Source organism: Rhinolophus sinicus, linkage group LG10, assembly GCF_036562045.2.
Source record: "Rhinolophus sinicus isolate RSC01 linkage group LG10, ASM3656204v1, whole genome shotgun sequence".
NCBI lineage: Eukaryota > Metazoa > Chordata > Mammalia > Chiroptera > Rhinolophidae > Rhinolophus > Rhinolophus sinicus.
Window position 1 is genome coordinate 22844850 of NC_133759.1, and position 23807 is coordinate 22868656.

At 39.6% G+C, this 23807-nt stretch overlaps 1 protein-coding gene across 2 annotated transcripts in view; it reads right to left on the reverse strand.

Annotated features, from left to right (window-relative positions):
• RARB (retinoic acid receptor beta) overlaps window positions 1-23807 on the reverse strand; it is a 668790-nt gene that overhangs the window by 74872 nt on the left and 570111 nt on the right. For both annotated transcript variants that reach the window (XM_019745272.2, XM_019745273.2), the window contains one exon: window positions 20666-20807. In XM_019745272.2, the coding sequence (XP_019600831.1) occupies window positions 20666-20807 (142 nt within the window). The remainder of the gene's footprint in view (window positions 1-20665; window positions 20808-23807) is intronic.

Consider the following 23807-nt stretch of genomic DNA (forward strand, 5'->3'; position numbering starts at 1 on the left):
GCCACACGTTGTGCAGAGGGAAAGGCAGCGTTCCATTTAGCTCTGACTTCAAAATGCTTCTCAGGTAACCTTAAGAAATCCCTTCACTTTTTAAACAAATTCCCTCCTAGCTACAATGAGCCACCTATTCTGTATTGAGGGCAGAGCAGCGACACCCCACAGAAAATGAAGTAAGCATCAGCCTTAGGCATTGCCCATAGGAAGTAATGCTACAGCTTTTTAAGAGACAGTTTTCAAACTGCACTTTACATGGGAATGGGAATGAGAGTTTTTTTCTCCTTACTTCTATTACTAAAAATGGCCCATTTAAAAAATTATGCCATGTTACTAATAGGTCCTGGGCAAGAGAAAAAGAGTTTGTGAAAATCACTGCAGAAGTTTTATGGTTATTCTTTCCCCCTTTCAATTCTGAAAGTGTGAGGGTTGATTCTTTATTCAAATAGGAAAGTAATAGGTAAGCTATTTTCTCATCATTTTCAAAAAGCATTTTTAAGCTTTTTTTGAGGGAACTGTATAAAGTACATGGGGCAGACATGGTTCCTGACTTCTAGATGCTTCTAATTTGTAGTTTATTTGGCTCAGCTGGTGAAAATGTGCTCCCAAGAGCAGGATGCTATGGTAATAAGGAAACTCCCTTCAGAATCAGGACACCCAGGTTCTATTTCTGGCACAACCACTATTAGCCACTGACATTAACCAAGTCATTTTAGTTCTATCCAACTTATATTCCTGAATCTTTAAATCGGATTTTAAATAGTATCTCCATTGCTTGCTTCACATGATATTTGCCAACATCCCACTACCTGAAAGTGATTGCTCATGTTATAAAAGAATCATTCACTTTATAAAAATCTTAACCCCACACCTCCTTTAAACAATGATTGCCCACCCCCACCCTGTATCTGAAAAAAATCTTCCTATTTATAAGGACTTGATTTATCCTGCAAGACGCCAGAAATCAAATAGGAACAAGGGTGGGCTGCCAGTGGCTCAGTAGTTAGAGTGCAGCGCTCATAACACCAAGGTCGCTGGTTCGATTCCCACATGGACCAGTGAGAAACAGCGGCTTGAGCTTGGAGCTGAGCACCTGGTGGGTAGCCGGTTGGCTCAATGGTTAGAGTCAGAGCTCATAACACCAAGGTCGCCAGTTCGATTCCCACATGGGCCAGTGAGCTGTGCTCTCCACAACTAGGTTGAAAAACAACGACTTGACCTGGAGCTGAGCTGCACCCTCCACAACTAGACTGAAAAACAACTTGACATGGAGCTGATGGGTTGTGGAAAAACAACTGTTCCCCAATAAAAATTAAAAAAAAAAAAAAAAAAGAAGGAACAAAGGCAGAGAACCATCCCCTTGGGCCTACATCTCTCATCTTCTCTTATGTAAAGAGATAATGCTTCTGATTATGTTGGCAGAACTTACTAGAAACCAGATATTCTGAACATATTCAGACACATGTTTATTATGATACCACCATGTGTTGAACATTGGGATTTTGAGCAAACTTGTCACCAACTGAAACATTTCTATGTGTTAAATATGAGCTCAGCTGACCAAGAGAACCTTCTAGACAACACCATAAAAATGTAGAACACAAACTGGATCCTGACCATGCGTTTACTTGTTCCTCTTCCAGTGCCATGTCCTGGATGGGAAACTGGAGACCCACCAGCCTGGGTCTCCTACTCTATGTACAGAGCCCTGAGCCAAGAATCTAGGGCCATCAGCCATAACGCCGAAACACAGCACAGAGTCTACTGTAGGTGTGGACGAGGAGGGCAGGACAGGGCACCTCAGGAATGGAGATGCCGGGGGACCTCTGAGAGAACCCACAGACCTCTCACTTCTCCAGTACGGTGCCTCGAGACTGGACTTGATTCCAGGCCAGACCTTCCTAGTATTCTCCATCTTTGCTCCTACTCCAAAGCGCCCTCAAATATCCTTTTCCGTTCCTTCCTCCTCCAAATGTGCTGACAAAATAGGAGCCAACACTTATTTCCTCTAAACTATCAAAAAGTGATTTCACCTGCCACCTTTCCCTGGAGAACTTCTATTTTCATGGGAGTATAAAGAAAACCTTACTGCTAAGTACAGAATCTTTTAAGTGAAAGATGGGAAGCCAGTGGTGAGTGGGCTTTGCCTGGGCCTTGGGGTGTGGGGATGGGTGTATATTGTCACCTACTCATAGATATGCCCAGTCCCTACTGAGAGGTTGTTTAAACCCATTCTTTTAGTTTTCCTCTTTCCAATTACGGTTCAGGGGCAGTCTAGGGACAGAGCAAGTACAAATCTTCTCATGGATTTTTAAATCTACATACCCATGCTAGATCCCTAGAAATTGTATAATAGAGCATTACAACTTTACTTCTCTTATCGCCCATGCCAAGCATTCAGCTCCTCCTCCCAACTATTTCTGCTTAAAGTATTTTATACCTTTTCTTGGGCAAGGTAATTAACCTCTCTGTGCTTCAGGTATTTCATCTCTAAAATGGTGATACTCTTTTATAGCAGGCCATGACAGGAATGTTCAGAGATTCCCCACATAAAAAAAAAAAAAAAAAAAAAGGTGACATATGAAGAAAAAGCAGTGAGAAAAGTCAATCCTGGCACATCATTATGTTCCAAAACCACTTAACCACTCTCTGCCTACTTTATTAGGAACAGAGCACACAGTATGAATTAAGTTTCACTGTCAATTGTGTCCTGGAAGCAAATATGGTTTTCAAAGAAGAGGTCTTCTCGACTGTAATTAAAGGGATGTTACAGTCTATTGTCTCAGATTGTGCAATGTCTGGAAAGGATCCTGCCAATCATTGATGGCCTCAGTGCTCTTGTTTTACAGATGTGTACAACAAGTACCCAGAGAGGTTAAGTGACTTGCACACGGTCCCCCAGCTAGCTAGGGGCAAGGCTAGACTCTAGTTCTCACCTTCGGGATTCTCAGTGTAGTGCTTTTTAACAGACTGCTACCACATTAGACGATGGAGGGTATATTGATGCCTATTGCACGGACCTCTTCTCCATTTATTAATGAATTACAGTCCAGCAGAACCAAAGCCCCAGTGGATCTCATTTTTGTTCTTTCCAGACATCCTAGTAACTTTCAGAGGCACTAGGAATAACTCAGAAGACTCTGTGAGCTCCTGCAGCAGCAAAACACACGTATTGATTCATCCCTGAAGCAGGTATCTCTGTGCTGAGTTCAGATGCGAGGTGATGTTTGGTGCACCCCACCACCACCACCAGCCGGTTCCATATAATTATATTCTAGGAGGAAACTCTAGGAAAGATGGTTGCATCTTTTGGATGAGCAAAGTTTGAAAGCTAAGTAGGTTGTGGAAGTTCTGCTGGGACAAGAATATACAGAGGCACATTTCTACACTGGAGATAGGCTCTTCACTGTACAGATGGGAAGTCTTGGGTGATGTGAGTTTCAGAAGAAAAGAAGTGCCCTGCACTCCATCTGATGGGAAAGTCCCAGACCGTGGTTCCTCTGCAGCCTTGGGCCAATAACATTAACCACAACTCTATCTTCTGTTTCTCAAGCACTGTGATTGGTCAAAGCACTTTCACAGTTTTTTTCATGCTCCCTTTGTTTTCACAAACTCCCTTAGATGTGGGAAGGGTAGGAATGTATATTCATATTACACATTACAAAATTTCTGCCTTGGAGTCCATCTTTAAAATGGACCAGGACCCCATGCTAGTTCATTGAAGTATATTTGTTTTAATTTGATAGTTTATAAAAGGCATCAGTGAAAGGTAATAAGTTTGTCATAAGCTGATGTAAATGTTAAAGCATTTCACTATATATAATGTATTGCGTTTAATATAACATGACCATTTAGACAAAGAGAAGTTATCCTGAAATGCCACCCATTCCAATTCTGGTGCCACTGATCACAGCATTTTTCTCTCTCTCCTTCTAGAATTGCTTTCAGAGTCAATTTCTAGACAAGAAAAGCAAGCTCATTTGTTCACAGTCATTAGCTGTTTTATTTTAAAAAAGAGTTATCATTTGGATGTTTAAGTTCTCATCTGTGTGTGTTTAAAAAAGTACATGGTTTTATAATTAGCTGCATTTCTATCCAGAACAAAATTCTCTTATTTTTCCTGCACCTAACATGAAAGGATTTGAGGGGTGGTGCAGGGAGAGGATTTGTTTATGAATTTTCAGTCCGAAGTTGAATTAGATGTAGTCCCTATTGAATTATCATGACATGATTGTAAAGTACATAACCACTAAGTAGCTCATATGAATTGGACAGAAATGAAGGTGCAGTTACAAATTGCACATATGTTTGGCACGGAACTTAACTCTCATAACCAGTGTTTGAATTAACACAGAAAATTTAAAGAGAGTGAATGGATTATGGCAGGGGTTGGCAAACTTCTCCTGTAAAGGGCCAGACAGTAAATATTTAAGGCTCTGCGGGCTGTATGGGTCTTTAACACAACTCCTCAACTCTGCTGTTATAGCAGGCAAGCAGTCGTAGATGATATGTAAATGAATGTACATGGCTGTGTTCCAATAAAATTTTATTGATAAAAACAGGCGGCAGGCCAGATTTGGCTCACAGTCTTAAGTTTGCTGACCTCTGGGTTTATGGTCTATTAAACTGAGGTAAATACTGATGTTATCCTCAAGATGTCTAAATGTATAGGAATGGATTTGTTCCACTCTGGAGACACAGACAAATGCAAAACAGTGCTGGCATTTATTTTCTCAACCATTTCTATCTAAAGCATTGTCAATAACCAATGTTACTTAGCCTAAAGTGTTAGACAATTAGGAAAACAGAAGTTCTATCTCCATCAATCTAAGAGTTAACCTCATTTTAAAAAAATATAGCTTTTCTTTATCACACAACAAATGTGCACTGAACTTAACAAAGAAAACAGAAATACAGATAACCTCAAAAAAAAGAATATAACAAGAGCCTTTAACACTCTGAGCTGTATCTTCCAAACTTTGTGTTTTTATAACTATGAGATCAAACTGTTCATAGTTTTGTGTTTTTTTATTTTCTAATTTAATAACAGATCCCATTTTTTGTTAAATTAAAAAGAAATGCAATGTCATCAGTCATTAGGAAAATGCAAACCAAAACCACAACGAGCTATCTACAGTATACCCAGTAGAAGGTCTAAAATTAAAAATACTGAAATATCAAGGTTTGGCAAGGATGTGGAGTAACTGAAATTCTCAAACACCGCTGATGGAGTGTGAAATGAAATGGTAGGTAAACCACTTTGGAAAGCTGGCCATTTTTTATAAAATTAAACACATGTGTCCTTATGACTCAGTTATTCTACTCTTGAGTATTTATCTAAGAGAAGTGTCTACATTTTCCACAAAGTATGCACAAGGGTGTTCATGGCAGTTTTATTCATCATAGCCTCAAACTGGAAACAACCCAAACATCCATTCAGGTGAGAATTGCGTATCTGTGAATGGAGTACTACTAAGCAAACAATTGCCACATGCACCCATATGGAAAAATCTACAAACATCGTAACAGATAAAAGATACCAGATACAAAAGAGTGCATACTGTAAGATTCCAGGCATATGAAGTTCAACAGGCAAAACTAATCTCTGGTGATAGACAACAGAACAGTTTTCCTTAACTGCAACTACCACCCAAATCAAGATATGGAATATTACAACCCCTGAAGTTTCCTTTAGAAAGGATCTTTTTAACATCTTGATTTGAAAGGTGGTTAGAAGGATACAGACATTTATCAAAACTTATTAAAGAGTACATTTAAGGTCTGCATCATTAAGATAGGTAAATTATACCTTAGTAAAGAGAAAAATGTTCTAAAATATAGTTGATTTTTACCATAAAAGGGAAAATCAAATGGAAACTGAGAAGATACCCAGAATGACAGTATTTGAAGGAGAGAGCTGTTAAATGATAAACTTTGAAATGGACTGAGGAGGTGAGCCAACAACAACTCGTGTCTTGAGGTGACAACCTTTATTGTGTTCTCTTCAGTGTCATGTCCACAGTTTTTCTTTTGGGGTCTAGGGTCATAATGATTGCCCTGTTTTTCTAAGCCCTTTTTATTCTAATTTGGAAAACAGACAGGATTTAACTACACTGAGTGATGTCCTAAGGGAGAGTAATGAAAAATGTCAAGGATATCCTAAATAACATCTCCCAGTTCTCTCTTTGTAAGGACCCCTGCGAGATATTCATCGCCAACATTAGTATCTGGAAAAACCCGTGGTTCTCCTGAACAAGGAGGCTGTTTTCAGCTTGTGGACACTAAGAATCTTGCCACAGATGACCTCCCGTTTTTGCTCTACCAGGAGCACCAGAACCAAATGGGGGTCCTTCTTCAGTATGTATACACCTCAGTGCTCTAATCTGACTCCAAGGTTTATTTTCCTATATTCCCTTAAGTCAATTAGCCTAACATTTTTTTCAAGCCTTTGGTTGCTTTTAAAAATTAAGATGGGCTTTCTGTAAATCAGAACTTTTTCTTTAAATGTGAACAGTCTCACAGAGAAATTCCTCTGATGGCTGTAAAAAAAAAAAAAAAAAAAAAAAAAAGTTGTCTATTCTACCAGACACACCTTCTCGTTAACGTCTCTAAACCAGTCTCCATTTGATCACTTACTACTTTAAAGTGCTATTTGGCTTTAATGAATGAATCAAAATGAAGAGACATCTAATTTTTATTTTTTTTAATTATAAAAAAGGGATAGTCAACTAATTATTAAACTAGATTCTACATTGGATCACATTTGACTACAAAGCTGAGAGGAATTTACTGAGACTACTGATAATTTAACATATAAAAATAGTAATTCTTATACTATCTTTTTTTAAAAGCTGTTTATTAGTTGATGGCTGAACCAGTTTTCCAAAACACAACATGCTGTAAACGGATCCATGGGCTATTAATTTGCAGGGCATGCCACCAAAGGGAAAAGCTCCTTAGGTAGATTGATGCAGTTACAGGTATTACATAACCATCCTCAAAGAACTCAGAGTGAATCAGGGATAAAATCCCATCTCTGATGCGCTTTACTCATTCAAAGTGGCAAGTGATAAAGGTCTCAAATCACAGGAAAAAGCAAAAGGCAGAAAGGTCAAAACACCTCTTGAAGAAATTTTCATGTGTTAAAAGAGAGGAGGATTCTTCTAAAGAGAAGATAACACACTTCTCAGCTGTGGTAACACAAATTCATGACCCTTTCTAACACTACTTCCACATTTCAATCTTTTTTCTTTTTGATTGAGGTACAACATCCATACATTGTTATATACATACTCAATTAAACTTTCCAGTGTCCAGCACTCCACAAGGCTCCCATGTGCCCTGTTCAAGTCCTGGAAGTAACCGCCATGTTCCCTCCATCACATAGATTAGCTTTGCTCATTTTTAATCTAGACACAAATGGAAATATATAAAATGTTCTGTTTTATTCTGAGTTCTTTTATTCACCATCATGTGTATGAGATTCATCCATGCTGTCACATTTACCAGTAGTTAGTTCCTTTTTAATTGCTGTGCATATTCTGTTATTTGAATTTGTCACCATTTATTTACATATTCTACTGCTGATGACATATGTGTGTTTCCAGCTTTTGGCGATTATGAATAAAGCTGGTGTGAACATTCCTGTATATGTCTTTTTGTGGTCCTATGCACATGCTTCTCTTGAGGCTGTTCTGAGGAGTAGAATTTCTGGGTCACACTTGTACGTTTAGCTTTAGGAGGTATTGCCAGTTTTCCAAACTTTGGCTTGATTTATACTTCCACCAGCAACCTATAAGAGTTCCACTTGCTTCATATCTTGCCAACAACACTTGGTATTGTCGGGCCTTTTAATGTTAGCCTTTCTGGTGGAGTAAAGCACCACATTTCAATTTGATGGAAATAATTATTATCCAGCAATACAGAGCCATGCAAAAGGCACTATTTGTGAAAACAAAATGGGGCTTTGGATTCTGTAGAGCTGGATACCATCATCATCCTGAGGAATGTGGGGAAAGTCATCTCCCAGTGTTTACTTGGCCCTAAAAGCCTGTGGGAGGAAGCCCTGATGTCTCTCTTCCTGAAATAACTCACTGGGCTGTATCCATTGGTGGGGGGGGGGGGGGGGGGGGGGAGTATATTCTGAGTCTGCATATTTCCACATTTCTGAGATCTCAAAGTCCATGAGCACCACAGCCAAGTTTCCATTCAGTTTGAAATTGCTCAAGTGCTTTTCCCCGACACTTTCAGGACACAAAGTGGGAATCCTTCACTCATTACATTTTGCACTTGATTCTCTTCCTGTCCTCATTAAATCCCCTGAGTCAACAGAGTTTACTAGAAGCAACTTTCATCTTTCCCTTTGAAAGGGCTTTATTATCATGTCTGGCTTCTTAGTGGGTCCATTTTGAAACACCAATGGAATCCCTTAGTTCTATTTTAATATTTAAACAATGTTACTGAATCCAAATAATGTTTATAGGTCTGACTAAGTGATCTTTTTTATTAAAAAAATGTTCCCTCAAGCAAAGAAAAATGGGGTGGGGAGGGTTGCCTTCTCCAACATCAAAATATTTCTGTCCTAAAATCACTTTGAAAACAAAACAACCTGAGTTTTTAAAAAATCATGGGGATATTTTATGTTGGTAAAATAAAATGTTGGAACAATTAAGTGTGTGCTTGTGACACACACTCTCCTTCTCTTGAGAAAAGAGGGTGTTCTTTCTATTGGGTTCCAGTACTAAAATGATGCCTGTTTCCATTAATCTAGTTCATCGGATAATTGATCAATGCTTTCTTTTCCAGCTTTAAAGGGAGAAGGATGAGAAAAATAACCTGACTGTGATAGTTAATATTTTCTGAGGGCAGAGGGAGAGGAGAGACGGTTTAAGTGCTCACTACCACTCCAAGAAGAGCAAATTCCAGACCGCACTCTATGCATGGATTTATTGAGCAATTTAGGTAGCCACCCTCCAGAGAATTGCTGTCACTGGGAGAAGGTACTTAAAGGGCCATGTTCATCGCCCCGGAACACAGGGACTGCAAGAGAATTTCGGGTTGCTATTTTCAAGGAGACATTTGTTTCCAAACAAAGGGCTCTCTGCCAGCTATTTTAGAAGTACTTGCATATTTATTCAGCCAGCGCTCTGTGCTGGGGATTGTCTTTGGGCACTGAGGTTTTATCAATGTCTATTTAAAGCAGAATGAAAAATAGCTCAAGATGAAAACATAGAATATTTCCAGTCTAGAATGTGAGATGCTTCCTTTTCTTACAGGGCTGATATTTGGCTTCTCCTGTTGTCCCTCTCCGAAATTGCCACCTGTTTTACAATCTTCCGTGTGTCTTAGTTTAATGGCTGCCATTTTCTTTTTAGTGGTACATAATAGTGTGCCTTAACAAATTATAGATTTGAAGAAATAGAGTGTGTAGGTGTGTATAGTTTTGAGAGAAAACAAATCTTCTCTGTTACAACCTATTACAAACTCTATCTGGTTACGTCTCCCATGGAACAAACAAGGTCAAGACTTCATGCATTAAAAGGGGGACTATGCTAGTATCATTCATATGGTGCAAAATTAGAGAAGACGGCAAAATGGAAAAGGCAAAAACACTCACATTATGTCATTGGGACCTAATTCAAATCTCTAACTCTTGGAAAGATCAGGCGAAAGTTCCTGCTTCAGAATTTTTAATCCTCAAGTACTCTTTTCCTCTGGTCCATTTAATAAATTTCAATGAAGTACAAGGCGTTGGGCTTCTCATTGAGAACCCAGATAAGAATGAGATACTGTGCCTGTCCTTAAGACACATCTGTGTGTTTTTGTTCTCTCTCTCTCTCTCTCTCACACACACACACACACACACACACACACACACACACACACACCCTACCCATCTCCTGGACTTAAACACAAGTTTGACTTTCAAAGTCACCCAACAGAGGTGCCATGAATGTGTCACACTGTAGAGAAGTGAGAGTGAGTCACACCAGCTCTGTGGCTAGAGAAGTGTGTGTGTGTGTGTGTGTGTTTAGGAGAGGTATGACCTGAAGGATGAGCAGGGTGGGAGAGTAGGGGATGGGCATCCCAGGCAGAGAGAACAGCACGCACACCCTGAGGCCATATCACATGACCGACCGCGCATGCTGTGTACTCAATGTGTGTGTGTGTGTGTGTGTGTGTGTGTGTGTGTGTGTGGCAGCATTTAGCAGAACACGACAATGTCCTGGGCAGGCTGCAGCAGGCTGAGCCAGCTGTGCAGGGCCCTGCCAATGCTGATACACGTGGAGCTGATTCTGAAGGGCCATGAATCCCAACATGGGATCATCTGGCTCAGAGCTGACACTTTGCTTTGTGGGTGCTACATCTGAGCCCCCCAAGGACAAATGTCAAATTTAACAGTACCTCTTGTTTTGAGTAAATGGACCACTGGGCTGGGAGGAGCATTAGCTGTTCTGTACAGTTGCTAAGGACCATATCCATGATGAAATAGGCCATTCTCTGAAGGCCACAATGGGTCATTATCAGAGCAGGAGGAAGAGGAACGAGAGCTAACACTTAGCTAAGAAATGTCTTTAGTTCTTACCATAAGTCCATTCCTTTATTCCTCCTAATAGCCATATGAGGTAGGTACTATTCTTAGAGAAGGAACTGGAGGCACAGAGATGTTAAATAACATACTCAAGATGACACAGAACTAAGTAAAGAGAGGTCTGCTTTGAATACAGACTGCCCCTCAAGTCTGTGCTGTAAGCCACTACCAGCCAGTCTTCAGAACGGGGAGGAAACAGTGCAGCCGGAGATCTCCCTCGTTCCTCATATTCCCTCCACTCTTTTGCCTGGATGCTTGAATCCCACACTGACAGATCCACTCATTCATCGACCCTTCATTGTACCCTGAGGATCCAAGAAAAGCAAGACCCAGCTGCCCATATTTGAGTTGTGCACACCTCAGGATGGGAGAAGGGGTGAGAGGCACAAGCAAGCCAGAGGCAGGTTAGTGGGCTACTGGCCAACAACTGAGGCATTACAAGGGCTCTGAGGGGGCTGAGGATTCCCCAGACTCTGCGCTATTACACTTTACCAGCTAACACAGAAAAACAGATTTTCTCAAAGTTTCCTTCCAGTACTACCGTCGCGGTTTTTCACATACTCACAGGTCACTATGCTCATATGATTTCTGTCTAAATGGATTTTTTTGCTTAAATAAAATTTAGAGAATTTTATAGTACTACTACAGAGAGAAAAATAGTTTCATTTTCCACAAAGAGGAGGTAAGGGTGGAAAAGAATCAGGGTTTTCAGGTCGATTGCCTGTTTTTGTAAACGAAGTTTTATTGCAACAAAGCCATACTCGTTCATGAAGCTTTCACGTTGCAATGGTAGAGTCAAGTATTTGCAACAAATACCAAATGGCCTGCAAAACCTAAAATATGTACTATCTGGACATTTAAGAAACAGTTTGCATAACTCTGAAACAAATACAATTTAGTCGTGACTACTATGGTTGCCTGTCCTCTCTCTGCATAAAAAAGGAGATTAGCAAAGTTTCAAGAGGTATTAATTAAGGTTGTTCTGGCATCAAACTGAGATTTTCTCATTGGTAATAAAAAGACTAAATATTGAAAAGGGAATAACTTTATCACTGTATGATTTAATATTATTCTATGCTAAATTCAATACTTCCTAAAATTATGTCTCATACCACTGTGTGCAGAATTTACACTTGGGGAAATAATGTATTAAACTAGTATATATATCAAATCAAATCATGTATGCAAATATGATTTGGGAGCAAAGATAGGTGAAGATACCACGTGTTTCCCTGAAAATAAGACCGGGTCTTATATTAATTTTTGCTCCATTAGGGCTTATTTTCAGGGAATGTCTTATTTTTTCATATACAACAATCTACATTTATTCAAATACAGTCATGTCATCTTCTCCTGGAACATCGTCATAATGTACTCAATGTGTCCACCTGGCTGAGATCTTAACTAGGGCTGATTTTCAGGATAGGTCTTATTTTCAGGGAAACACGGTACTGAAAACTGTGTAGCACTAAAATCACAGAAGAACTCCATTGTGTATATACTGGGAATTGGAATTAGGTAGGACCCATAGGTTTAAGCCAGCAGTGTAACTTTAGGTAGGTCTTTAGTCTCTCTGAATCTCAGGACACTAAAGATAAGAAAACTATTCCTATCTTACCTGCCACATGGGATGACCTGAAGTCTTGGGAGGCTCGCTGTTGGCAAAGAATTTGTGACCATCAACTATCCTATTATCACTGATGTCCTACCTGGCCTTCCTCCCAAATGGGCAATGAAAGAAGTGGATGATGGGAAGGAAGGAGGGTGGGAGGGAGGGAGACTTTTCTTCCTCAGCAACTCAGTATGGGTTTGGCACCACCTGGGAGACCCCAGTGGCCTCACCCTGAGCTAACTGATGCAGGAAGGGGGCCAGGCGTCCTTTCTAACACCCCAGTTTGGTTTTCCCCATGGCGTTGGGTTCCACGATACCAAGATCCCGTCCCATTCACTGATTACACATGTTTCAGCATCTCCGGGCAGATCTGCCTCCCAGTTTATAGTAGCTGTGAAAGGTGGATATTTATTTTGGAAACTATGCCTTCAAGCTTTACTTTCAATGCTGTGACTTAATATTGGGACTGTACACCTACACTGTGGCCTTATAAACAATTCAAAACAAATAGAGCTTCTGTCTGACACTCTTCTCCTGAAGGGGGATGAAGGCTTATTATGAAAATAAAAAACAGCTGTGGTAGCAGCAACAAGAGCACACAACAGATCTTGTATCACCACTAGAGGAAGAATTTGAGAGAACAGCTATCATTTATTTAGCACCTACTGTGTGCCAACCATAATGCTCAATGCATTGTCCTCATAATGTCCAATGTACAAAACAATCCAGCAAGGTTGCTGTGATAATGTCCCTGCTGCAGGTTAGTTTGTCCCACGTAAAAGCAACATTGCACATCTTGCCCAAGATGAGACAAGTCCAGTAGGGCCAGATTTGAACTCAAGTCATGCTACCTCCAAAGCCTTTTGTTCCTTCTTCTGCTCTGTCCCATTGTGTAATGGAAATTTCTCCTTTTTCTAAGGTGAGAATGTGCTGAGTGTCCCCTTTCCAGGAGACAGGCTGCAAGGAGAAATGTGTTAGTAAAGCTGAAAGAATTTTAATACTTCCTTTGCAGCCTAAGTGTTAATGGGCTTCAAGTCCCACAGTGTCACTGACTTCACTGGGCTGCCGGTGCCCAAAAGAAATTTTTTTGTTTTAATCTCCCAGGTGGATGCAGAAAAACATTAACATTTGGCAAATGGGGAGGGACAGCAGATTTTCAGTTTCCAGCTCTGATGACATTTTTAAATATTAAAAATATGAAGTTCCCAGCCTTCTATTTAATTTTTTTTTGGGGGGGGGCTCTTTAGGTATTGTGTGTGGAGGGGCCAAAGGAGAAAGTGGGGGGGGTGAATGCACATCTCTGGTGAGCAGAACAAAAACGATCACAGCAAACCTTGGAAACACAGTAACAGGCAAGGATGTAACTCGGGAATAAATGAAGAAATAAACTAAAATTAGAAAGACATTAAGTGCCCTGATGATGATTTTTATGTAATTTCCCAAGTACACAGGGCAACCTACAATATGAATTTCCTCATTATTAAGCCAGTAAAATTCAGCTGTAGAACCAATGAGCACATCAATATAATTTGTGCACCAACAAAAGTGATTTTAACTGAGGTTAAGTGCCTTTAATCCAAAAGGTTTATTTTAATGTAAGTTTCACATTAAAGGGGAAAGGAAAGAAACTCAGAACAACAGAAATCTCTCGTGGAAGTCTTGAAGCATCCGTACAAAGCACATTCATTCCATCCAATCGATCCATGGGGATGTTCATGTCTAAAGTATAAATCGGAATTTAGAGACTTTATAAAAAGCTGTTTTTAAGCTCAATACGCCCCAAATGAGAAGGTGTCAATGAGTGCTTAGGGACTCTTAAATTCAGAGATTATTCAATTGCTCTATTCTACAAATACACTTATGAAACTGCCATAGGAAAAAATGCTATGAAATAAATGCTGATCAGCATTCTCAAACAAAATCAAAGACACGTTTTGCCCACCAGTCAAAGGCATGGGCCACATAAACATAAGCTCAAAGAGCAATCTGAAGAGGTTCCTTTGTGAATTAATGTCCAGTGGTTTTCAGAAAGAAAAGGAACGGAATGGGAGTGGCAGCCACAAGACGTTCCATAGTATCTTTGTTCCAGACATGGGATGGACCCCACCTAGAAGGGCAGAGAACTATGGTAACCTATTCAAATGTTAGAAGCATCCAGGGCCCACTACTTCCCCTTCATCACAGCACACAAGTCTTGATTCTGGCCTAATTCTTAATCTTCCATTTCCTTTGGCCTCCAGACCCCACTGTCTATCCTATCCCTGGTTCCCCTCCTTTTGTCAGTGAGCAACTTGATAGCCAAGGTTTGATAGCCAAAAGTGAGTCCCAAACCCCACCACTTGTCCATTTTAGCCGCTCCACCTTAACTGGGCTTTTGCCACGCACAGTTACACAAGATGCCTGCTCAGTTCAACCATTTTCGATAGCAAACACACCAGAGGATCTAATGTCTTCCAGGGGAGGGAATTGGCAAAAGGATGCAGATTGTAGAAACACTGTTGTCTAAACAGGATTAAAAGCATCAATTCTCACATCATGCCTGGGCTATTAGTCCTCGTATCCTGGTAGAAAACACAGACCCAGAGAAGTTGAATAACTTGTTCTGGCCCAGATCAGAAAAGCAAATGAATGAGAGTTGAATTGATGCACACCCAGAATTGTTTTGTGTCAGACAGCTTGTGTTTTGTGTCAGAAAGTAAAGCTGGGGAGATGCTGGATTTGGCTGTCTTTTAAAATAGCCACAATTTAACCACGTAGCCAATCTAATTTCACTGAGCAAAGCATCAGACTAACTGGGACTACAGAGTGAGGAAGACGCAATGCTTGCCTTTTAGGAGTTCATAAGCAAGCCAGGGAGCCTCACTGGTGTGTGAGGAGTCACACTGTAATACAGTCTGTGGTTCATAGAGCTGAGTTCAAAGCACTGCAGGGACACCAGGGGAAAAACGAATAACTGCCTAGAGTGTGGTGAGGTCCAACGGAGGCTTCAAACAGGAAGCGACATTTTAGCAGGCTCCTGGGCTCAGCTTAACCAGGAGTTGGAAGCCAAATTCCATGGAATAGCCTCTGCAGAAATATGGAGGTATGAGGCGGTGGGTCAGCACGGCTGGAAGCTGGGTATCTATTAGTAGGCGATGAGTGGATGAGAACTGGGAGCTAGAGATGCGATCACAGAGCAGCCATCAGTGGCATACTTGGACGTTGGATGGGCCACTTAAAACAGAAGTAATCAAACGATGGCTTCTGGGCCAAATCTAGCCCTTCACCTATATTTGTAAATAAAGTTCTATTGGAACACAGCTACATTTGATTTTTATATATTTTCTATGGCTGCGCTTTTTTTTCCCTTTTTTTGCTACGGCACAGTTGAGTGATTGAGAGAGATCATGTGGCCCACAAAGACAAAAACATCTTTTTCTACCAGGCTCTTTTTGAAAAAATTGCTGGTCCCTGGCTTTACAGATTTGAACTATTCATTTGAATTTCTGTAACTCAAATGCCTTTGGTCATGCTAGCTATAATCCTGGTCTCTGCGCAGCATCGTCTTAAAACTTCTCCTTCTGCAGCATGGACAATTAGCTGTTCATCTGCATCATAAGCTTGTCCAGACATCTCTTTCACACTCCCAAATTTTATGCCTTTATTTATTGTTTCTCTTTTTTATTTCTTGTTTTTATTTTAGGGTTTAGCCACGCACGCGCCTTTGCTGACATCGTTACAAGCCTTCCACCCCACCAGCACAAGTTCATCCCTCAACTTTGAGTCATTTTGCTTCCTTTGCCTTCTTCCCAAGTTCTTCATAAATTTTTGTACCACTTTTAGAATGCTGCTGAAAATCGATTTTTTTTTTTTACTTGGCTGTTACCGCTTTCAAATTCCATGCTCTGACAAATAGCTATTCCTCTGTAAAAAGGCTCCCCTAGCTGGGCAAAGCCCTTGGAAAATATAAGGTATACCAACCAGCATTACAGAACAGAAAAATGAAGAAATATTCATGCTTTTCTGATGGGCTACACTAAAGGATTTCTTTTACTAGTAAATCTTTTTATTCATTTAAAATCAAATTTGATCTATAAAAATTAAGTTTGCACATGATTTTCCAGGGGGTATATCTCTAATATAGAGCCAGGGGTGTGATTATTATTTTATTAACCCCTGCCAATAAAGCAGAGTTGAAAAGGGAACACAGAGTTTGAAAAGCTGCTTTTTATAGCATTCAGTGTGTCTTACTACCTGGGTCTAAATCCCAGGACTGCCCCTTACTGTGTTACCTTGAGTAAGCTAATTAACCTCTCAGTGCCTCAAGTTCCACATCTGTCCCCAAAAAAGGGGAAGAGAAGGAATATAGGGTTGTTGGGAGGATCAAACTGGAGAAAGTATTTAAAGAGATTAACCCAGTGCCTGGCACATAGGAAACACCGTATGTTAGCTATTACTGTAATATACTTCTTAGGTTTCTCTCATTTCCTTCTTTCTTTCCTTCCTTCCTTCTTTTCTTCTTTCTCCCTCTCACCCTCTAAGACTCTTAGAAAGATGATAGTTGCAAACAGTCCAATTCATCAGAACAGAAAGGCTCTATACAGACTATCTCCAAGTTATGAGAGAGTTGGATTCAAAAGGTCATTTTCCTACAGAAACAAGGTTATTAATGCTGCTACATGCTACCCCTTAATGACTATCCACCTCATCTGAGGCCTTCTGAACCTGGGGTGGAGACGGCTAGTTAGCAATAGCTTCTCATCTGAAAGTCAAAGACTCACAAAGCCTTAGAGACAGAAGGAACCTGAGAGATTTCTTCGGGTCCCAGACTTTGCTGTGCCATGGTAGGAATGTCCACTAGAGGGTCTTGACTGAACTTCTGTATTACTCTTTAAAACTGCCAATTGAGACTCCTTCTGGGTCTTTCTCAGGGGTTGGCTATGTTTGATTGTATTACACCTCCAAGATCATAACCTTATTCATAGAGGGACACATGACCAAAGTTAGGCCACTGAGAATTGGTCCCTAGGCACTGACAGAATGGTCAGGTCTGACCCTCTCTCTTATTGCTGGGTAGACTATTGGACTGGAGCTGCTGTAGCCATCTTTATTAGCCATGGGGAAAATCTTCCCAGAAACAAAACCAACATAGCAAAAACAACTGTGAGAGACAGAGGAACAACGCCTTGAAAATGAACGTGGGCTCTTGGATCCAGTTGTGTTACACTGGACTGTTTAGTTACATGCAGTTACACACTTTAGCTAATGCCAGTTTGAGATGGGTTTTCTGTCACTAACAGCTAAAGAGTTCTGACACATACCAATGAATTGACCTGAACTTGTGGCTAGAACTGAATGCAAATCTTGCTAATCTTGGTGTTGCAGAGAAAGCACGGCAAGGAGCGGTGGCAGGCCTGAATTGTAACCTTGGTCTGTCTTTAGCCAGTCAGAGATTTCTGGAAAAACCCGTTTCATCTTTCTGGGTCCTAGTGTACTTATATATCAAATGAGAGAGGTGAGTGAAAATCAACCTCTGAGATCCCTTTTCAGTTCTAACTTTCTATGAGTCTCTATTATTCTTGGGTTCCTTTCAGTTGCGTACACTGTGGTATCAATGGTTACTGATTCTCATATGTTCCTGTTTCCTTCTGTTTCAACTTTAAAAATATTCTGTTAAACCCTCAGTCCCTATACTTCAACTGTTTATTTCTTCCCCTTCAATTTCCTTCTAAGGAAATATATTTATTTTTGTGTACTTAGGCATAATGATCCCATTTTCTTCCCATTTCTATATTTTTAAGTCTAATTAAGGTGATAAGTTCCTTTAGGGTTGAAACTAGAGTTTCTCTGTGGGTGTAAACATTATTTTTTTTAATTGCCAACCAAGCTGCCAGTTTTTACAGAGCAGCAGGATATGGGTTTTAAGTAATGTAAGCAGGAAATGGGTCTCCAGCCCACACAAAATAAATGCAAAAGTACTGATTTTCCCTGAGTCCACATCTGGCTTACTCATTTATAATTTCAGCCTGAACTGAAATTCTCCCACAGAACTACAGTGTGACATCCATGTCTACAGAATGTCAGACCAAAAATGGAGCATCAGGTGATCAGCCTGTGAGTCCCACTTACACGTATAAATAATCTAGCGATCTCAGGTCAATATCATGCTTTTTTTCAATGGTAAAATCTGGGGTCTGAGCTAAGTGACTATCAGCTTCATATCTTCACATTCACTGATTTTTAAGTGATTCAATAGCTCTAAAGTTTGGAGGGATCAAAGAGACCTGGCTGAAATATGGTCAACTGACATATCATGTACAGATAGAAACATCCAGAGGAAAAAGACCCTCCCAGAAGGGATGGCACATGCAGGATGCTTTCTTATCTGATGACCCAGTCCATTCGTGTTCATCAGGACCCTAACTATGAATAAGATCCCAACCCCAACAGCCTTAATGGGTACTTCTCAACAAATACAACAAAATTGTCTGGAGGCAGAGGTTTCCAGGTCAGTTGGTTTAGCAATTCAACGATGCCAGTCATTGCATCATTGCAAGGGTGACATTTCTCTTTCCACTCTTCCATCCACAGTGCCTGCTTTGTCCTACAGCTAACTTCCTTTAGGGGTGGAAGACAGCTACCAGGGATACTGGTGGCTACTTGCTTCCATATTCATGTATGTTGGAAGGGAAGGCACTTCTGTCCTAATATTCTAAGCATGAGTCTTGCTTGGTTTTGGTAATTTTCTTTTGATAAAATTTCAAATTCGCTAAAAAGTTGCAAGAATAGTACAAAGAATTCTTGTATACCCTCCTTCCAGATTCACAATTCCTAATATTTTGCTACATTTTCTTTCTCTCTCTCTCTTTCTATACATACACACATTTTTGTGAATCATGGTCAGTTAGTTGCAGACATCAAGAATAAGAATAATCTCTTATATAACAATAGCCCAATGATCAAAGTCAGGAAATTTAAAGTTGATACAATGCTATATTCTAATCTACAGTCCATATTCAAATTTCACTAAAATGTCACAATAATGTCCTTTATAGCTCTTTTCCCTCTGCTTTTAGATCCAATCTAGATTATATATTATATTTAGTTGTTATGGCTCTTTGAATCTGGAACAGTTGCTCAGTCTATCTTTGTCTTGCATAATCTTGGCATTTTGGAAGAAGACTGGCTATTTTTTTAATTGGGTTATTTGCTTTCTTATTATTGAGTTTTCAGAGGTTTTTATATATTCTAGAGCACCTTTATCAAATGCGTGATTTGTAAATATTTTCTCCTAGTCTGTGGCTTGTCTTTTCATTAATTTTAGTGTCTTTTGGAGAACAGACATTTTTAATTTTGATGAAGTCTAATTTACCTTTATTTTTAATTGTTTTTTATTTATTTTTTTATGGATCATAAACTTGAATTTTGATTTCATTCTCATTGGACCAGCCTGGGTTACAGGTTCACACAATGAACAAAATGACTGTGGCTGGGACATAGAATATGATAATTGGCTTGAATCCACTGAGTTGATCCCAACCCTGAAGTTTTCTCTGAAGTGTAGAAAGCCAAGAGGTAGAAAAATGAATTAAACTTTAGGTACAGTTAGGATGCTGGACAGGCCACCAAGAAACATCCCAAGTAGTAGCTTCTAGCAGAAAGAACCAATATGACTGCTGGCCACCCTCAGAGCAATGCTGGTTGGCTATCAGGCTTTCCCTTCTCAGTCAGTCTTCCTCCAATGGCCACATTTCCCACTTCCAAAACCCAAGAGCCATTAACCTGTAATAAGTCTTCAAACGCAACTGTAGGATCATAACTGAGGTACTTGGCTTTTCATCTCACACTCTTAGAAGGCAGTGCTCATATCTCAAACATCTCAGGGGTCCCTTCACAGCACCTAGCCCAGTGCCCCATTCACAGTTTGCCTTCGCCAGATACCCAAGTGGTGGGATGAATGAAGAAGCAGCAATCCCAGTCAGTGCTTCACCTGGCACATATCCCTCCATCTTTCTAGAGCTGCCTGAATCAAGCCATTTGTCTGTCACTTTCTTATTCACGAAGAGAGAATGTAAGAATGAAATTTTTGTGGTGCATATACTCTACCTGTGTTAAAGCATGCCTATTTCAAATCTCCATTATCAGATGTTTAGGGATCACTAATTTTTAATTTACTAAAATGTTCTTCTTGTTGTATGAATGGCTCTGAAATACACAGTGAGTTAGTAAGTGCTCTGGAATACAAACCTGACATCCACGACACTCAACTGCTATCGTTTCACCAATTGCCACTCAAGTTTTATCTGAAAATCCCCACAGTTATTCTGTTTTCATGTCATCTCTGCTTACACCTACCCTTGGCAATATATCATTAGTGTCATGTCAGAATTCCACATGCTGACGTTCTCCACGACTTGATTTTAGAAGCTGAGCAAATCATATTTTATAGATAAGGCAAATAGGAAAAAAAATGTTGAGGCTCCACTTACATTCTTTGGACATTCCCACTTCAAAGCACTTCTGGAGTCGACAGTACTGGCATCGATTCCTGGTGACTTTATTAATAACACAGTTCTTATCTCGGTGACAAGTGTAAATCATGTTCTTCTGAATACTTCTGCGGAAAAACCCCTGCAAGCAAACAAGAAGATGAGAAAACTAAGTAAAACTACTGAGCTTCATGAGAAATCAAAGCCAATCTTATCAATGCATTGATTGCTCATTTTAAGTAATGAAGTGATGGCAGCAGAAAAGTTAACTTATTTAAGCCTTAAAATCCTTGTGGAATATTAATAGTCAGTTCTCCCTTTTTTGCAAACCAGAAAGCCCCTTTTAATCAAAACTAGACATAACCGTTATTATCTTGCTTAAAGAAAATTAATACCGAGCTGATTTACTTGGAGAACATAATGCAGAGTTGGGTTCCCTCCAAACAGGCTTACTTTCATAAGCAGCTACCTTACTGGCCAGAATGATTTCAGGTTGAGTCCACCATTAAGAAACCCAATATAAAAGGCACCACATTTGCAAAAGAAATTATTTGATTAATGAAAGAATTAGGTCTTTTTTAAAAAGTCATCTCTGAGTTCTTTTACATATTCAGCTCCTATTACATTATTTAAAATATTAATATGATTTAATTTACAAAATGTTTAGAAAAACATTACCCAGGAAACAAGGCAGAAACGTTATTGCCCAGTAATGTCATGTTAGATCTGACATTAACATGTCAGACAATTATTATGTCTGACAATATAATAACCACTAATTATAGGTGACGATTTAAATCAAAATTAATAATAATTAAATAAAATTGAAATTTCAGTTCCTCATTTGCTCTAGCTACATTTCTAATGCTCAATAGCCACATGTGGCCAGTGGCTACCACACCGCACAGCACGTATACAGAACATTTTCATCACTGCAGAAAGTTCCATCAGGCAGTACTGTACTACAGCACTGACTGACAAGCATACCTAAGAGTCATCTAACGTTCTTGAGAAATACAACTTTGTTTGCACCTGTTTACTACTGATTGGACCCAGACTCTATATGGACTGCAGAAGACTGGTAAATTACAAATATTATTTGTTTAATATAGGTGCAAAAGGATTTCTGCTCGGTTGAAATATAACCCCCCAAATTACTGTTTTACTGCCTCACAGGACAGTAAAACAGTTTAGATACCAGTTTTGTATCTAAATTTGCAATCTTATTCCACCATTCTTTTTTCCTTTCATTCTATCATCTATCTATCTATCTATCTATCATCTATCTATCTAATTATCTATATCTAATTATCTATATCTACATATCCATCCATCCATCCATCCATCCATCCATCCATCCATCCATCCAACTTATCTACCTACCTAGATATTTTTTTCATATCCTCCTTTGAACCAGCTTTGTCATCCTACTGGTTCCCTCAGTAATGAGTTAAACAAGTCTGCAATGTGTGCTTTCTGAATATTTGAATGAATTACTTTTTTTTAACTCTTTGAAAATTATATTTTGATGAAAGAGGAAAGCTATCCTGATTTTTGTGAAATACCAATGAAATAAAGCAGGCTTTCAGCTCCATAAGCACAGGGTTCTGGGCCTGTCTTTGTCCTCCCCATTTTCATCATACAGCTTTGCAGGCCACAGACAATCCAGCGATGCTTGTTAAATACACAGATGAATGAACAGGAAGTGGAGGGTATACCAGCTGACTTCCCACTCTTTGGTATTTGCCCAACAAATACCTCTCTGTTGCTATTAGTGTTAAAAGCAAGGAGTTTTACATTCTCAATTGAGATGTGACTTTTACCTACATCAGAAACAATTCTCTTGAAGGTAAGGAACACCACCAAATGAGCTGAACAGCAAATAAGACTCACCCTCTGAGCTCAACTTTCCCTGTAATACACTAACACTCCAGGAGCCAGAGCTAAAAACATTCAAAGCTAAAGCACATTAGTGAAGAAAGTTCAATGTAACACACATTGTTTAGGATATTTATGTGGGCACCCTAGGATTTTTAACGTCTAAATAAACATATTTTTACTGGCATGATTCAACTGTAAATGCCTGGAAATCTTGTTAAGGCTGCAACTCTTGTCACATCCCAGACACACACATTTTCCAAGAAAACAGTTTATTTTTGTACCTCTGCAGCTACAAATATGCTCAGAATCTAAAATAACAGGTTACAAATACTTTGAAACCCTAAGAGAATCTGTGCAGAGTGGTCACCTCAAAGCACATCTTTTCCTGAAAAAAAGAACAAAAAAACAAAAAAAAAACCTACAGGACACTTTTGGTTGCCAGATGTACAAGCTCACTTTACAAAAACTTCATTGCTCTCGTGCCAAAAAAACACTGACACCGTGGAAGATCCAGTCTTTTTCGCATGTGTGAAGTAATTAAGGGATGGACAAAGGTGACGCCACCATTTATTAAAAACTGAATATTCAGTTCAGCAAATTCTTAGTGAGTGACCGCAGAGGACAGAAAAACAACCTCATGATGCTCAGATGACAGAAGAAAACAGAATTAAAGAACTTTATATGTCACTAATTACCCAGTCAGTGTGGTTGAGTAACAATGACGGCAGAAACAAAATAAGACTTCTTGGTTTTCCCAATCAGGTATCTGGCTGGATTACAACTGGAGGTCTAAGTTTCAGTAAATCATTTCCATCAAGGTAGAATAGAATACTTGCTGACTAAAATATATGCTGTGAGCTATTTTTATACGTGGCTCGGGTAAACAGAAATGCCCTCTGAGACCAAAAAGGTTTACATTGTACAAATCCTCTTTCGCCCTAGTAGACACGGGGATTGTTACCTGAAACCAGCTTTCTCTTAGACCACTGTTTTGAGAACCTAGTGCGTGTATGTGTGTGTGCGTGTGTGTGCGTGTGTGTGTGGTGCCATAGCTACGTGCCACCTACCTTCTATTTACTTAATATTTGTATTTAGGTTGACTCTTCTTTTTATGTTTAACACTATTCAAAACTTTTAAACTCCTGTTTCATTGGAATACCAACACCAACTGTCAATATTAGAAGGCACTCATAAAGCAAACAAAATGAAAGTCAAACAAAACAATAATCAGATGTTATTTCAGTGTCTTTAGACACTGGAT